The 18,241-nt window shown below is 44.1% G+C and overlaps 1 protein-coding gene across 2 annotated transcripts in view; it reads left to right on the top strand.

The window, feature by feature from the left end:
- The window catches only part of LOC121287069 (tumor necrosis factor receptor superfamily member 5-like), a 56,586-nt gene extending 47,349 nt beyond the window's left edge, over positions 1–9,237 (top strand). The window contains exons 6-9 of one of the 2 annotated variants that reach the window (XM_041204555.1): positions 1,422–1,483; positions 3,931–4,029; positions 7,271–7,308; positions 8,010–9,237. In XM_041204555.1, coding sequence (XP_041060489.1) covers positions 1,422–1,483; positions 3,931–4,029; positions 7,271–7,308; positions 8,010–8,246 — 436 coding nt within the window. In that variant the 3' untranslated portion in view covers positions 8,247–9,237. The remainder of the gene's footprint in view (positions 1–1,421; positions 1,484–3,930; positions 4,030–7,270; positions 7,309–8,009) is intronic. The other variant, XM_041204556.1, reaches the window with a different exon arrangement.
- The last annotated feature ends 9,004 nt before the right edge of the window (positions 9,238–18,241 follow it).

Genomic DNA, 18,241 nt, shown 5'->3' with positions numbered 1-18,241 from the left:
TCCCCCCCCCTCCCCCCCCCTGTATTGCTGGCAGCAGTATCCTGGGGATAATTCATTAATTTCTGGAGAGTTGGCAACCCTATCATGGGATGAGTTAATCCTGCTTGGTCACTGGAAGTAGTGGGTGTTGATAATTCATTAAGGTGGCTTTGAGATTCCCCACCACTTTCACATTGGCTCAACTGGTAAATTCCCAGCCAGGTGTAGCCTTTCTTGCAAGAGGATTTGAGTACAGGAGTAAAGATGTCTTGCTGCAGTTGCACAAAGCCTTCATGAGTCCACACCTGGAGTATTGTGTGCAGTTTTGTTCCCCTGCCTAAGGAAGGATATACTTGCAATAGAGGGAGTGCAATGAAAATTCACTAGGCTGATTCTTGAAATGGCGGGATTGTCCTATAAGGAAAGGTTGGAGAGACTGGGCCTGTATTCTGTAGAGGTTAGAAGAATGAGAGGTGACCTCATTGAGGCACACAAAATTCTTACAGGGTTCGCCAGGGTAGATGCAGGGGAAGGATGTTTCCTCGGGCTGGTGAGTCTAGAACCAGGGGACACAGTCTCAAATTAAGGGGCAGGCCATTTAGGGTTGAAATGAGGAGGAATTTCTTCACTCAGAGGGTGGTGAATCTTTGGAATTCTCTACCCCCAGAGGGATGTGGAGGCTCAGTCATTGAGTGTATTCAAGACAGAGATTGATAGATTTCTAGATATTAAAGATATCAAGGGATATGGAGAAAGTGCAGCAAAATGGTGTTGAGGTAGAAGATTAGCCATGATCTAATTGAATGCTGGAGCAGACTTGAGGGGCTGAATGGCCTACTCCTCTTATTTCCTATGCTCCTTGGTACAAAGGTATACAGAGGAAGAAATTAATGACTTAAACCATTGTTTGTTCTGAGTTGCCTCACCTCAGCTAATCTCCATGCTGCTGGGCTGCTCCTGCTCCTGATTGCTAATCAGGGACTTGCACTCAAAAGTGCGAATGTGCAGATGTTGGGTGAGAACAAGATTGTGTTTGGCTGCGATGCCCCCAGGTGGACCCTTACCGTTTCAGCCGTCACATAAAGGATGGGCACCAGGTTGAGGTGCTGCTGGCACCTGCAGAATGACGCACCCAGGATAGTAGACTCAGGAGAGGAGAATGGAGTTGAAAAAAGGAAATAAAAATCCCAGCAGCCGAGCCCAATCCAGTCCTTTCCAGATGTTTGCATTTGCACACTCCTGGCTAGTGATCAGGAGCAGAAGCTCTGGCTGGATGTTCCTTTCCCTGAGCCAGTGCTGCCATAACCTTTACCTCCATTTTCATCAAAGATCAATGAAAGTACCGAGCAGGGGTTGATTCTGCTAATTGCTGGATTATCCAGGATGCGGTGGGGAGGGAAAGGACAGTCTCTGTTGGTTCTAAGGGCCCCATTTTTTTTCAGCTGCGCACCACTTGGACTAAGAAAAGTGAAACTTGGTACCTCACAGAGTGATGTTGAGTGCGGTGAGTACACTCCACCATATGGAGTTTGTTATTACGGATGACTTGAAGTCCCCAAATTAAGATAAAACTTGTTGTTGAGAAAGTTTGAGAATGGGATCTTCAAATGCCTGCACTGCTCCTGTGCCATTGATCAAACTGAGATGTGCATGCGGTGTCTCAGAGACCAGGAAACAGAGCTCCCCTGTCAGGATGTGGAGTTCATGGGGAAAGACTCTGGGAAGAGAGGTTGTTCATGCCGATCTTAGAAGGATCAGATAAGGATTTTAAACATTCACTTCCTCCACCACAATAGCAGCAGTGTTTACCATCTACAAGATGCACTGCAGGAATTCACCAAGGCTCCTTAGGCAGCACCTTCCAAACCTATAACCACTACCACCTAGAAGGACAAGGGCAGCAGATAGATGGGAATACTACCAGCTGGAGGTTCCCCTCCAAGTAACTCACCATCCTGACTTGGAAATATATCGCTGTTCCTTCACTGTTGCTGGGCCAAAATCCTGGAACTCCCTTCCTAATGGCACTGTGGGTGTAGCTACACCACATGGACTGCAGTGGCTGAAGAAAGCTTGTCAAGGGGAACAAGGAATGGGCAGTAATTCTGATCCAAAAAGTCAGAGCATTTGTTCAACTGGCCCATTGGGTTTCAGGCCACTGGCAACAATCTGGTATGGCTAAATACAGTAAGTTCACACCTAAGGTTGTGGTTGTGTTCCTGAAAATCACGACTTTAACTGAACCGATTTGAAGTGAATCATGGGTTCCCATAGAAATCAATGTCAAAGCTGGAGCTAGGTTCCTTCGGCCATTCCTTGCCTGGAAAAGCCAATGTACAAGTTGAAATACTGTACAGTACATGTGCAGCACTGTGCATCCCGAGCTGGAATAACTTGCAAACTAAAATAAATCACTGAATATAATAGAGATACTGTATAAATTCAAATTAGATAACACGAAATCACCCAAACAAGCCATGAATAGCACAGCTTCTGTGTCTCACCCACAGCACTCCTGAAACTCAGCTCATCTTTTTGCTTGCTTTCATTTCCCACTCTGTGTGTATCTCTCTCTCCTTTCCCACTCTCTCTCTCTCCCTTCATGCTCTCTCTTTTAACTTTTTCACTCTCTCTTTCTTTACCACTGTTTCTCTCTCTCTTTCTCCTTTCCCTCTGTCTCTCTCTTCTTTCCCCCTCTCTCCTTTTCCTCTCTTTCTCTCCTTTTCCTCTCTCTCTCTCTCCTTTTCCTCTCTCTCCTTTTCCTCTCTCTCTCTCTCTCTCCTTTTCCTCTCTCTCTCCTTTTCCTCTCTCTCTCTCTCTCTCTCCTTTTCCTCTCTCCCTCTCTCCTTTTCCTCTCTCTTTCTCCTTTCCCACTCTCTCTTTCTCTCTCCATCTCCTTTCCCACCCTGTCTCTTTCTGGCTATCCCCAGAGCCTGGACCCCTTGCTGACAGTTTGCAGGGGTGGAGTCACTGCCCAGCATGAGGCTGTGGAAGAGGGATTGCAGAGGGGGAATGCTGGTGGCATGGCGTAGAAGAAGCGGGGGTGGGGGGGGGTGTGGTTGCAGAAGAAGCTAGGGAGCAGGGGGAGCCATGGAAGATACACCCCCCCCATTACCCCCCCTCCCCCCCGCCGGTGCCACTCAGCTTGGCAGCCGGTAGCTTCCCATCCCTGACCTGCGCTTCTGCTCCCGGGATTTTGAGCCTTGCTGTCTCCACTCGGCCTGGGCCTCTGGTGACTGTGGTGGCAGCTTCAGCATCAGAACATGGCAGCTGGCCCAGAGTTCAGTACGGGTGGGGAGAGGGGAGGGGTTTGCGGGTGGGTGTGGGGGGAGGGGAGGGGAGGGGGTTGTGGGTGTGGGCGGGGGTGAGGAGAGGGGGTTGTGGGTGGGATGGGGGAAGGGATGGGGTTGCGGATGTGGGGATGGGGGGAAGGGAGGGGGTTGCGGGTGTGGGTCGGGGGAGGGGAGGGGGTTACGGGTATGGGTAGGGATGGGGGAGGGGAGGGAGTTGTGGGTGGGGGTGAGGGGAGGGGGTTGTGGGTGGGGTTGGGGATGGGGGAGGAGAGGGGGTTGTGGATGTGAGTGGGGATGGGGGGAGGGGCGGGGGTTGCGGGTGGGGGTGGGGGTTGGGGGAGGGGAGGGGTTTGTGGGTGTGGGTGGGGATGGGGATAGGGGAGGGAGTTGCGGGTGTGGGTGTGGGTGGGGATGGGGTAGGGGAGGGAGTTGCGGGTGTGGGTGGGGATTGGGGTAGGGGAGGGGGTTGCGGGTGTGGGTGAGGGTGGGGATGGGCCACGATACAGACACCATAATACTGAAAGTGGCGACGTCCATCGAAGAAAGTTCCCAAGGAGTAAATGATGTTATAATGAAATAACAACTTGGGCGAATTCTACTGAGGACTTACTGTGCCCAGCACAGGATCAGACGAATAAACATTTACCTTTCATTTCAGGTGTCCCATTACAGAATAATGATCCTTACAAAGCTGCAGTTATCTGTTTGGCCCTGCTTCTTATCCTCATCATAGTTTTATTTATCTGCAGCAGGATGGGTGAGTGGTTAGTCCTGACAGTTACAGTGACTGTTGTGGTGCTTCACAATGTAACTGGCTGAGCTAGGTGTTTAAAGTGAACTGGGGTATGGTTTATCTTTAGCTGCCAGTTAGATAGCTTTACCATTCTTTGGACTAGGCAGTTGGACTTTGACCGAGAAATCTGGAAATTACTAAGATGTAAGTCTGTAAAATGAAAAAATAAACCAAACATCATTGGGCCCTGACAATATTCCAGCAATAGTATTGAAGGCATGTGCTCCAGAACTTGCTGCGCCCCTAGCCAAGCTGTTCCGGTACAGCCTCAATACCAGCAATGTGGAAAATTGCCAAGTATGTCCTGTACACAAAAAGTAGGACAAATCCAACATGGCCACTTACCACCCCATCAGCCTACTCTCGATCATCAGTAAAGTGATGGAAGGGGTCATCAACAGTGCTGTCAAGCAGCACTTGCTTAGTAATAACCTGCTCACTGATGCCCAGTTTGGGCTCTGCCAGGGCCACTCAGCTCCTGACCTCATTACAGCCTTGGTTCAAACATGGACAAAAGGGCTGAACATTAGAGGTGAGGTGAGAGCGACTGCCCTTGACATCAAGGCAGCATTTGACTGAGTCATCAAGGAGCCCTAGCAAAACTGGAGTCAAAGGAATCAGGGAGAAAGCTCTCTGCTGGTTGGAGACATACCTAGCACCAAGGAAGATGGTTGTGGTTGTTGGAGGTCAGTCATCTCAGCTCCAGGACATCACTGCAGGAGTTCCTCAGGGTAGTGTCCTAGGCCCAACCATCTTCAGCTGCTTCATCAATGACCTTCCTTCCATCATAAGGTCAGAAGTGGGGATGTTCGCTGATGATTGCACAATGTTCAGCACCATTTGCGACTCCTCAGATACTGAAGCAGTCCATGTCCAAATGCAGCAAGACTGGACAATATCCAGGCTTGGGGTGACAAGTAACATTTGTGCCACACAAGTACCAGGCAATGACCATCTCCAACAAGAGAGAATCCAACCATTGCCCCTTGATGTTCAATGGCATTACCATCGCTGAATACCCCATTATCAACATCCTGGGGGTTACCATTGACTAAAAACTGAACTGGACCAGCCATATAAATACTGTGGCTACAGGAGTAGGTCAGAGGTTAGGAATCTTGTGGTGAGTAACTCACCTCCTGACTCCCCAAAGCCTGTCCACAAGGTACAAGTCAGGAGTGTGATGAAATACTCCCCAGTTGCCTGGATGGGTGCAGCTCCAACAACACTCAAGAAGCTGGACACCATCCAGGACAAAGCACCCTGCATGTTTAGCATCCTATCCACCACATTAAACATTCACTCTCTCCACCACTGACATACAGTGGCAGCAGTGTGCACCATCTACAAGATGCACTGCAGGAACTCACCAAGGCTTCTTAGACAGCACCGTCCAAATCCATGTCCAGGAAGGACATGGGCAGCAGGCACATGGGAACACCATCACCTGCAAGTTCCCCTCCACACCATTCACCATCCTGACTTGGAAATATATTACTGTTTCTTCATTGTCGCTGGGTCAAAGTCCTGGAACTCCCTCCCTCCCTCACTCTGGGTGTGCCTACATCACATGGGACTGCAGCTGTTCAAGAAGGCAGCTCACCACCACCTTCTCAAGGGCAATTAGGGTTGGGCAATAAATGCTGGCCAAGCCAGCAATGCCCATATCCTGTAAATGAATAAAAAAAGTCACACTTTTGTCACAGTTTTTACCATCATAAATTCTTACGTTCATATTCCGAATGGAACTTACCTATGTAAACTTGTCACACTATAATACAACTTTCCATCAGCAGTGGTGCTGTGGTACCTCAGTTTTCTGTGTCCCAGCTCTTTACTGTTGGGGTAGTGCTCTACTTCAAATAGCATCTTTGTTTCTCAAATTGCACCAAGTTTTAAATAGAACAAATATTATCATGCCTGATTATGGAAAATAAAAGCAATTTAGGTTAAAATTATCCCCAAAATATGTTGTGAAATCAAAGACCAAGTTTATGCCTTTAAATGGGAACTGAATATGTTTATTCTATCTCTATCTCATTAGAATCCTTAGATTAGTATGACCTGGCCTAAATATGTCAGATCTTTCAAGTCCATGCATCAACAACAACAACTTGTATTAGTATAACACCTTTAATTTAATAAAGAATCCCAAGGCATTTCACAGGAGCAGCAAAGTTACAGAAAGGGGGCAGTCCTAAACTGATGGACAATGGGCTTTAGCACATCGTACATAAGTTAATAAAAGGTAGTTCGCAACTGGCAAGAGTGATTGAAATGGTCTATTGGATATTTGTCTTCAGCACAGGACTTCTCGAGATTATCAAAGCGAGGGAGTAGTCCTCCAATCACACAGATTACTGTTCACCCCTCACCTGGACTATTCTGTTCGGTTAACTTTGGCTTCCCCAGCCCAGGAAGGATATTCCTGTCTTGGGAAAGAGAAAACCCAGTGAGGATACCTGAGGACCTTATCTGAGATGAGTTGTCATGAGAGACTTGGGCCTAAGTTTTCTGGTCTTGCCCCCACCATGGGAATTGTAGCAGGCAGGATGGATAATTTGATGGACCAGCAAAAGGTCCTTTGGCTCTGGGTGGGAATTTCCAATTCCAACAGCAGGCGGGACTGGAAAATTTTGCCCTTGGTAATTTTTGTCTACAGATCCAAAGATTAAAGGATGATCTGATCAAAGAAAATTGACTGCGGTGAGGAGGGTGGGCGGTCTCTATGCGTATCTCCCTCTCTCTGTATTTGTCTCTGTGTATCTGTCTCTCTCTGTGTATCTGTCTCTCTCTGTGTATCTGTCTCTTTCTATGTATCTGTCTCTGTGTATCTCTCTCTCTCTCTCTGTGTATTTGTCTCTCTCTATGTATCTGTCTCTATGTGTATCTCTCTCTCTCTACCTCTCTGTTTGTGTATCTCTCTCCCTGTATCTCTCTCCATGTGTATCTCTTCTCTCTCTCTATATATCTTTGTGTATATATCTCTCAGTATCAGTCTCTCTGTGTAACTCTCTTTGTATCTTTGTGTGTATCTCTATCTCTCTGTATCTCACTTTTCCCTTGGCTGGCAGAATCAGGAACAAGAGAAAAGAATCTGAAAACATTTAAAATCTTTAATGAATTGACAAGGAAAAGAATTCAAATGAGTCAGTGAGGTGTGAGCGTATTCATATTCCAATAACAGACATGTCATTCTCTGTAGGTTATCTGGACCAAGCCTGGAACTTACTTCAAAGACAGGTCAGTATTTTTAGTTATTTCTGTGGAGCCTAGTAATGGTTAACTGTGAGATGGTGCTCTTGCCTGCTCAGTAAGAGCACATCACACTGAAATGTGCTTACCATTCGGTGCCCCTGGAGGCAGCAGAGCTGGAGCAGCAATGAAAGCGAGTGGCTTGGGAGCTTTTTGTTGTGGCTGTGGGAAGGTTTTGTGTGCTTGTCAGGCATTGAACCATTGGAGGGTCTGGAATTCCAGCCTGTCTGGGACATTCCCAACAATTGGCAGGTCCACTCTCCGACTTTTGCAAGCAGTGGGGTGCCCAGAATTGCCTTCTCTCTGGGAATTCAGAACCATTGCAGGGGGATGATGGAGTTTAGCAGTCTCAACCTGTCAAAGATACTCCCAACCATTGGTAGGTTCAGCAATCCAAGGCTGTCCCTGGCTTTCTCAACCAGTGTAAGGTTCTAGTAATCCCAGCCCGCACTGGATATATGAAGTGATTGAGACATGCCCCACAGTCAGGGATCCAATAGTGTTTGCAGCTCTAATATACAGGTACACTGGGGAAAGTTGTGGGGTTGTTTGGTCTTTGCCAGTGGTGTTGTGGGATCTACCTGCAATGCTAAGCTAGCAGATTCCATCTGCAGCAGGAGGCGGGTTGGGAGTGACATCATATTATTCATCCATCTCATGTGGACAATGCCCTTTATGTGTATCATTAGATAAACAGACGGAGAGCACCGAAGGAGAAGCACCCTGAGCGGGTAGCCCAGGAAACTCAACTGGTGGGGACTCCGGAGATGGAGCAAGGAGGGAGTAACAGCTTGCACACCGGGGTCCAGGAAGAGGGCAAAGAGAGCCATCCCTCTGAGGAGGAGGGACAGAACCAGCATGGCATAACAAGGGTCAGCTACATTACTGAACAGTGCGTGAATGGACTGCAGGAAGGGAATGCCTGAATTGAGGAAGAACATTATTGCGAGTAGGTAGTTGAAGCAAAATCCACCAGGATTCGAAGTTTCCCTTGGAATCTTACAGAATTTTCTTCGATACAGAACACTGTTGAACTATTTTATTGTGCCATCAAAACCATTATTTTCTACATTCTTATACTCTTGAGCTCTATGCAGTTAGTTCACCAATGACGTTACTGTCTGGAACAGCACGACAAAGGATGCCCATTCTATGATCAGTGACCACTGTATAGGTTGGTCACTCTTAATGCAGACAGGATAACAAGCATTAATTGTTTATGTCTAAAGTCCTTTGTCTTGTACATGCATAACTGGTGAATCTCGCATAAAGTGTGCCACAATGTTTTTCTGAAATTTGGTAATGTTGGTGCAGAAGCCTAATGATGATGTTCAGTTGAGGGTTTCATGATCAATGTCTAATGACCCCCCTGCTGGAAATAAAGCTGCTGCGGGTGTCGGAGGGAAATAGGTTTGGGCTCGACATCGCACATTGCAGTGACCTCCCAACACTTGTTACCTGGCTCATACCCAAAACATGGGCACACTTGTTTGAGAGCTGGCAGGACTTGCCAGTGCATGTGGAGCCACTCAGGCACAGAGAGGCTGCCAGGGATCACGGGGTACAAGAGAGGCAGCCAGTGTGGGTCTGCCAGTGCTTGAGGGGCACCAGAGTAGCTACTAGTGTTCATGAGGCTCCAGAGGGTCAGTGCTAAACGGAGAAAAAATAAACGAGAATGATGACATGAACATAATCCCAACTCGGGTTTCAGGTAACAATGAAACCATTCAAACTTCACAATTGTTCTTCGTAAAATCACTTGAAGCTTCCTTATTCGCCCACACCTACCCAAGTACATATAGAACAATTGCACAGCTGATTGGTTGATCATTTCTCAGTGACAACATCGTTTTTTTGTTCCATTATTGGGCATTTCATTTTTTGCTGACTATGATTAAAAAAAAAAAGATTCTTGCATTAATGAATCAGAGTTGATGATATCAACAGTAAATGCCATGATTATCCAATTGTACCTTACCTCACTGGAGGAATGCATTCGTAGAGTGTACCGTAAACAGAGGAGCTGAGAATTAGGTGAGAGTGGGAATTTGGTACAGAGGAGGAATGAAGGTTCTGAATTTTTGCCTTTCACACCCACAGCTTGATGTGAAAGATCCCATGGCATTATTTCAAAGAAGGATGCAAGAGTTCTCCCCAGTGTCCTGACCAATATTTATCCCTCAATCTATATCACAAAAACAGATAATCTGGTCTTGATCACACTGCTGTTTGAGGGAGTTTGCTTAACTTGACTTATTACAACCGTGACTTCACTTCAAAATGTACTTCATTGGCTGTAAATCACTTTGGGAGATCCTGTGATTGTGAAAGATAAAAAATATAAATGCAAATCTTTCTCTTAGTTAAGTTAATTAGTCTTTTTTTAAAAAAAAGATATACCAAGTGAGTTATTTACACAATTAACTGCATAAAACTAGGTTAGACAGAGATGGCAATGCAGATGCTGTGCCAAGTCTGTAGCATGTGGGCTTTGTGAAAAGTAGCGTAACCTTGGGCAACCACACCTGCAATGTCTGCACCTCAAGGAAGTTCGGCTCAGAGTTGTTGAGTTGGAGCCCGACATGCAGATGATGGGGGGCATCAGGGAGGGGGAAAGTTACTTGGCACTTTGACCCAGGAGGCAATCACACCCCCTAGAGCGATTTAGATTTGGTCAGTGGCCAGGGACAGGAGGAAGTGACTACGACTCAAGCAGCTGTGAGGACTGCAGATGCTGTGGTGGAGAGGTCTCAGGTTTTGCAGTTGCTCAATAGGTTTGAGGCAGTTGTTACCAGTGTGGATAAGAACAAAGACAGTCGGAAAACTGGGCAAATAGGCCATGGCACCATGGTACAAGAGGCCAGTCAAGTTGGCAGAGCAAAAAGAAATGTGATTGTTGTAGGAGATAGTACATTCAGGTGGACAGATACTGCTCTCTGCATCCACGATGGTGAGTCTCAAAGGCTGCATCGTCTGCTTCGGTTAAAGATGCTTCTTGCTAGAGAGGAACTTGAACTAGAGGGAAGATTCCAGTTGTTGTGGTTCATGGAGGAACCAACAACATATTAGAAGAGGAATGAGGTTCTGCTGCGGAGTTAGGGTGGAGATTAAAAAGCAGAATCATGGGTATAAAAAAATCTCTGGATTACTACCTGGGTAGAAGGACAGTAATTTAGAGGATTAAATGCATAGCTGAAAGAGTGGTGTGGGAGGTAGAGGTTTCAATATATGAGGCACTGGCACAGTACTGGGGAAGGACGGAGCTGTTCTACTGGGATGGGCTTCACTTATTATTCTGGTGAATCAAATAACTCAGGTAGATAGGGTTTAAACTAATAAGTAGGAGGGAGATTTAAGACAAGGGTAGATGTATAAGTTTGAAGAGAAATGTCAGGGCTGTGAAGCAAAATAGCAGTTTGGGGAAAGCCAAGCAGATTATGAAAAGAAGGGGCAGAGAGTTTAATAATGGTAATGGAGCATTAGTGGCTAAGGGCACATCAGGGAAAAATAATAAAACGTTAAAAACTAAAGGTGCTACATCAGACTGCATGAAGCATTGTAATAAGTTGGATGAATTAATGGCACAAACAGAGACAAATGGGTTTGATCCAGTAGCCATTACTGAAACATGATTAATGGGTGACCAAGATTGGAAACTAATTGGGAAATTGTACATGATAAATCTATTCAAGTTTTTTGAGGGTGTTAGTAGCAGGGTAGATACAGGGAAACAAGTAGAAATAGTGTATTTGGATTTTTAGAAGAGATTAAATATGGCTATGTGACTTTCAGAAAAATAGGCAAAATGGAAAAGGTTGTGGGGACCCTGATAATAGAGGATTGTGAAAGGCAACAGGGAGAAATGAACTTACCCTGGGAAATCAGGATGTTGGATTAATATGGTTGGAGCTAACAGGGTTTAGAAAACACTGGTGGGAGTAGTTTATAGACCACCTAACAGTAATCATATTGTTGGACAAAGTGTAAATCAGGAAATTAGAGGAACATGTAACAAGGGTAATACAATAATCATGGGGAACTTCAATCTTCATATAGACTGGGCAAACCAATTTAGCAAAATAGCTTGGAGGATGAGTTCATGGAATGAATTCGGAATACTTTTCTGGAATAATGTGCCGAGAAGCCAACTTGGGAACAGGCTTCTTTAGATGTAGTATTGTGTAATGAAATAGAGTTGATTAGAAATCTTATAGTAAAGGATCCTGTAGGGAGCAGTGATCATAATCTAATAGAATTTCAAGTTGAGTTTGAGAGTGATGTGATGAACTCTGTAACTAGGGTTTTAAATTTACACAAAACCAGTTAGAGGAATGAATTGTGAGTTGACTGAGGTAGATGGGTAAATTAGATTAAAAGGTACAATGGTAAATAAGCGATGGTAAACTTTTAAAGAAATAATTAATAATTCTCAATGAATATACATTCATATTCAGGAATAGAAACGCTAATGGAAAAGTGGTACTATCTAAATTTTAGAACAGTTCCTGTGGATTGGAAGTTACCAGATGTAACCCCACTGATCAAGGAAGGAGGGAGAGAGAAAACAGGGAATTAGGTCAGTTAGATTAATAATACAGAAAATCAGAAAATACTAGCATCTAAAAGATTTGGTACAGGTTACCTGGAAAATCACATGATGCTTAGAGTCAGTATGAAAGGGAAATTGTGCTTGATAAATCTATTAGGATTTTTTGGGGTGTAAGTCTCCTCCAGGTAGCAGCCTCAATTGTGAGGGTAGCCACAGGTTTTACTACGATGCAGAACAAGGAGGGAAGCCCCGGTCTACCTGAGCCCAAATGGGGGGAATCGAAGCCAGTGCTGTTAGCGCCATTCTGAATCACACGCTAGCCATCTAAGCAACTGAGCTAACCGGCTCCATGAGGGTGGAATTAGTAGGGTAGATAAGGAAAAACCAGTGGATATAGAGAATTTAGATTTTTAGGAGACATTTGATAATGCCCCACATAAGAGCTTGTTGCACAAGATTAGGGCTTATGGGATAGGGGATAACAGATCAGCATGGATTGAGGATTGGTTAACAGACAGAAAATAGAGGGTAGAAATAAATGGGTCACTTTTGAGATGGCAAGGTATAACTTCTGGAGTGCGCATGGATCAGATCTAGAGCTTTGGCTCTTTACCCTCTATCAGTGACTTAGATGAAGGAAGCAAGTATCTAAGTTTGCTAATGTTACAAAGCTAGGAGGGAATGTAAACTGTGAAGGGGATGCAAAGAGGCTGCAGAGATTATAGATAGATTACATGATTGGGCAAGAAGGTTGCAAATGGAGTATAATGTGGGAAAGTGTGCAATTATCTACTTTTGTAGGAAGAATGAAAAAGCTAGATATTTTGTAAAAGTCAGGCGTTAGTAAGTATTGGTGCTCAGAGGAATTTGTAAAACACAGAAAATTAACATGCCAGTAAAGTCAGGAATGGGTAAGACAAATAGTACATTAGTCCTCATTGCGAAGGGGTTAGATGATATAAGTAAGGAAGTTTTGCTGCAATTGTTCAGGGCTTTGTTGAGAACACACCTGGAGCTCTGTGTACAGTTTTAGTCTCACTATCTAAGGAAGGGTATACTTCCTCAGAACGGGGGTGCAAATAACATTTATTAGAAAAATCCCTGAGATGAGCAGGCTGTCCCATGAAGAGAAATTGAGCCGTATGACCCATGCTCTATGGAATTAAGAAGAATGACAGGTGATCTCATTCAAACTTATGAAATTCACAGAATTGTTAAAAATTGTCAAAAAATTCTTAGGAGGGCTTGACAGGGTAGATGCTGGCAGGGTGTTTCCTGTGGTTGGAGCATTTAGAACTAGGGAGTCCTAGTCTCAGGATAAGAGATCAGCCATTTAGGACTGAGATGAAGAGAAATTTCTTCACTTGGAGGGTTGTGAATCTTTTTGCCACCCCAGAGGTCTGTGGATGCTCAGTCATTGAGTATATTCAGGGGTGAGGTGGATGGATTTTTTGGCACTTAAGGCAATGAAGGGATATGGGGAGCTGGGTTGGAAAAATGGAGTTGAGGTTGAAGTTTAGGCCTGATTTTGCTGAATGGTGGAAGAGGCTTGAGGGGCAGTATGGTTTATTCCTGCCCCTATTTCTTATGTTTCTGTTGTGAGTTTTGAATGATTTGAGTGACGTAAGGAAACAGCTGTTATACAATAACACTACTGGATTTCTGGGAGCATTCTGAAGCACGGGGATGGCATTTTAGTTGCTAACCTGGCCTGTCCCTTTAAGGCCATAGTTGAAATTCAGGTAATCATTGCTATTTGTAAATGTCAGCTTACAGCTGAACAATTGACTTTCATTGTTCTTTTTTCCAAGACTATTTTCCATTTCTTTCAAGATAGTGATATTTGGAGTATGATGTGTGTGTGTGTGTGTGTGTGTGTGTGTGTGTGTGTGTGTGTGTGTGTGTGTGTGTGTGTGTTTAAGCATGTATTTCTGTTCAATACAAATAAATCTTCTGTGGTGCTGTTTAGAGGACATGTTGTTTAATAAGGACAGGAGCATGTTTGATAATGTGTGACAATTATAATTCTGTTGCAAACGTGTAGACCATAGGATGAAACTCCTTAAAAATTCTTAAATTAAATTCTTAAAATCAATGTTTGGGTCAATCATGGGTCAGACTGGAAAGCTATTCTATGAATTGTTCACTGAATGATAGCTATCACAGACTCACTCTGTTATACTTTTTGATTGGCTCAGATCTCTTTTTAAAATGAGCAACAAATCTGTAATTTTGACTAGTGAGAAAAAAAATTACCAGTTAAATGAAGACAAAAGCTAAGCCACTCAGCATGTAATATTGGCTCAATTGGACATGCTGTCAAGCAGCCCTGCTTGATTGGCACCCCATCTACCATCTTAAACATTCACTCCCTCCACCACCAACGCACAGTAGCAGCAGTGTGTACCATCTACAAGGTACACTGCAGAAACTCACCAAGGCTCCTTAGGCAGCACCTTCCAAACCCACGATCACTACCATCTAGAATGACAAGGGCAGCAGATACATGGGAACACCACCGCCTGGAAGTCACTCACCATCCTGACTTAGAAATATGTCGCCGTTCATTCACTGTCGCTGGGTCAAAATCCTGGAATTCCCTCCCTAACAGCACTGTGGGTGTACCTGCACCACATGGACTTGCAGCGGTTCAAGAAGTCGGCTCACTATTACCTTCTCGAGGGCAATTAGGGATGGGCAATAAATGTTGGCCTAGCCAGCAATGCCCACGTCCCACAAACAAATAAAAAAAAAAAGCTTTCACCCAGGTTAGAAGGTTGTGGGATGGTACCACAGTTGCAGATTTGCAAATATAATCCAGGCTGACACCTCATTGTTGGAGATGCTGTCTCTCAATAATAGGCTAAAAGGCTTAGAGTCTCAGATGAAGGATTAAACAGGTTGGATGTCTAAGATTCCTATGGCATTATCCAGAGAAGAGATACTTGCTAAAATTCCTCCCACACCCAAGCACCAAAAATAGCTCAAAATAAAAGCAAAATACTGCAGCTGCTGGAAATCAAAGAAATAAAAACAGAAAGTGCTGGAAAAGTCCAACAGACCTGGCAGCGTCTGTGGAGAGAGAAACACTGTTAACGTTTCAAGTTGAATGACTCTTCTGCAGAACCAGTATTCGACTCAAAACGTAAACCTCTTTGTGGGATCTTCCCTGTGCAAAAACTGGCTGCCCTGTTTATCAACAGCAACAGTGACTGCATCTCAAGAGTAATGAAAGTACAAGGGGGTGTCCTGAAAATGTGCGAAGGCGCTATGTAAATTAAAACATTTTTCTTTGACTTTTTTAATGTCGTCTTTTGGCCTTATTGTTTTACAGTAATTTCAGAGGACAGTTATAAAAAGTTATTTTTAAATCATAATAGGAATTTAAATTGAATACCCTACAATAATGTCATTCAACTTATCTATAGTGAGGGGATGTGTTAGGTATCAAGCCTCTTCATTTTTATTTTTTGGGCGAGGCGCCTCTTCCTCTTTCCCTTTTTCAAAGCCTGGGGCTCGATTTTTAATTGTATCCTGGAATATGCGTTTTTTCAGATCTTTCTAACTCATTTCCCCAACATGCTCAGATTTATTGCAAATGGCCAGCTGCTAACTAGTCATGCACAACCTCTAAAGTAAATTCAAAGTAAATGCTGCAGGTACAGGCATGGAGTGGGGCCGCTTGGGTTTTTTCCCATTGGTTTCATCTCATGTCATGGTAAACCCTCCCCTCAGCGCAGTTATTTATCTCCTATTTTTCTTTTTACTTTCCTGCGTGATTTCAAACTTGTGAAGTTTACCTGGAGCTGCATGCCCTGTGCTGCTGTCCCATCCTCTTTGCCACCAGCCCCCCACCATTCCACCCCAGTGCCGCCGCCTTCTTCATGATCTTTGGCTACCTTCTTCCTTCAGTGTTCCTGACCCATTCTTTAGCCTCGTTGCCCCTTGCCTTCACCCATCTGCTCCTTTCGCTAGTCCAGTGATCCCATTTTCACCCACATGTGAGAAAGAGAGAGAGGGAGAGACATAAGATTATCTGGAAATTATCACATAGCTGTTTGTGCGGTCTTGCTTTGTGCTAATTGATTGCCGCCTTTCCTACAACAGCAACCATACATGAAAAGTATTTAATTGGCTGTACAGCACATTGGGATGTTTTAAGGCAGTGCAAAGTGCTACATAAATGCTATTTCTTTCCTTCCAGGGACACAGCTTCACATCAGCAGCAGAATGATACTTGGGCTTTGTATGATAACACTCCTGTTTATATAATGCAGTGTGTCTGTGACAACATTAAGCAGTTTTTCTCAATGCAGGATTTCTCCATAAACAGCAAAACATCTTCTGTTATTGGCTTCATTCTTTCTTCTCATTATACAGTTGATTAAAACTAGGATGTTCACAGAAATTCGTCCATTTTATTTGAAAACATTAGCTCCTGAACAACTGAAATGTCCACTGTGTCAGTCAAGGGTACAGGAAAATATTAATACATTAAACTGTAAGCCTGTTTCCTTGCTCCCAATGTTCAGTGTTTTCAAACTGCTGTTACTAGTAGCAGACTATTTGATTGTTCTAGGAATTATTAGGTAGGCACTGCTGAGAGAAATACCTCTGGGCTTCTCCTAAATGTTTAAAGTTGATTAATTTTATGCCCAGGCCAGGGTTCTGCATTCAATTCAAACATAAGTATCTTTTTTTATATCTATGTTTATTGGGAGTTCGATTTCAATACATCTTCAATTTCCTTGGTTGCCATCAATCTTCAGAGGATTTTAAAAGTTCTCCTGAGACCGTAATGGAGAAAGGTATGACCAGGAGACCCCAGGGAAGCTTAGCAACAGGTTGTCATGTAAGGTCATGATGGGGGAAGTTGTTTTCCCTGGAAGTTTTAAGACTTGACCATTCTTAAACATTTTTGTATTGCATTGAGAAATATTTGCCTGCACATTGTTGTAAATTTGCTGTTTATCTTTTCCACTGTTCACTTGTCTATTTATATTGTCAATACAATTTTTTTTGGCAGTTTTATATACTGACGTGTGATCTGATCAAATATTTATTGTACTTCTTTCCAAGGTTATTGGGGGCAATTTTAAACTAACCCACCCCTTGGAGAATAGATGTGATCACAGAATCACACAGTGCAGGAGAGGCTGTTCAGCCCATCGGGTCTGCACTGACATGGGAGAAACACCTGACCTACCTACCTAATCTCATTTACCAGCACTTGGCCCATAGCCTTGAATGTTATGACGTGCCAAGTGCTCATCCAGATACTTTTTAAAGGATGTGAGGCAACCCGCCTCCACCACCCTCCCAGGCAGTGCATTCCAGACCATCATCACCCGCTGGGTAAAAAAAAATTTCCCCCCATCCCCCTTAAACCTCCTGCCCCATACCTTGAACTTGTGCCCTCTCGTGACTGACCCTTCAACTAAGGGGAACAGCTGCTCCCTATCCACCCTGTCCATGCCCCTCATAATCTTGTACACCTTGATCAGGTCGTCTCTAAGTCTTCTCTGCTCCAACGAAAACAACCCAAGTCTATCCAACCTCTCTTCATAACTTAAATGTTTCATCCCAGGCAACATCCTGGTGAACCTCCGTTGCACCCCCTCCAGTGCAATCACATCCTTCCTATAATGTGGTGACCAGAACTGCACACAGTACTCCAGCTGTGGTCTCACCAAGGTTCTATTCAAGGTTCTGGTGCAAAAGTAAAACAGGAAGGTTGGCCAAACCATGGCTTACAAGGGAAATTAGAGATAGTATTAGATGCAAGGAAGATACATACAAATTGGTCAGATAGAACAACAGACCTGAGGATTGGGAGCAGTTTAGAATTCAACAAAGGATGACCAAAGGATTGATTAAGAAGGGAAAAATAGAGTACGAGAGTAAGCTTGTAGGGAACATAAAAACTGACTGTAAAAGTTTCTATAGGTATGTGAAAAGCAAAAGATTGATGAAGACAAATGTAGTCCCTTACAGTCAGAAACAGGGGAATTTATAATGGGGAACAAAGAAATGGCTGACCAACTAAATACATACTTCGGTTCTGTCTTCACAAAGGAGGATACAAATAACATACCAGAAAAGTTAGGGAACACAGGGTTTAGTGAGAGGGAGGAACTGAAAGAAATCAGTATTAGTAGGGAAATGGTGTTGGGGAAATTGATGGGATTGAAGGCCGATAAATCCCCGGGGCCTGATAATTTACATTCCAGAGTACTTAAGGAAGTGGCCCTAGAAATAGTGGATGCATTGGTGGTCATCTTCCCAGATTCTATAGACTCTGGAACAGTTCGTACAGATTGGAGGGTAGCTAATGTAACCCCACTATTTAAAAAGGGAGGCAGAGAGAAAACA

This window comes from Carcharodon carcharias, chromosome 14 (genome assembly GCF_017639515.1).
Source record: "Carcharodon carcharias isolate sCarCar2 chromosome 14, sCarCar2.pri, whole genome shotgun sequence".
In the NCBI taxonomy this organism is placed as follows: Eukaryota; Metazoa; Chordata; class Chondrichthyes; order Lamniformes; family Lamnidae; genus Carcharodon; species Carcharodon carcharias.
The sequence above is the reverse complement of the archived record's forward strand: the minus strand, read 5'-3'. Positions and strand labels throughout refer to the sequence as shown.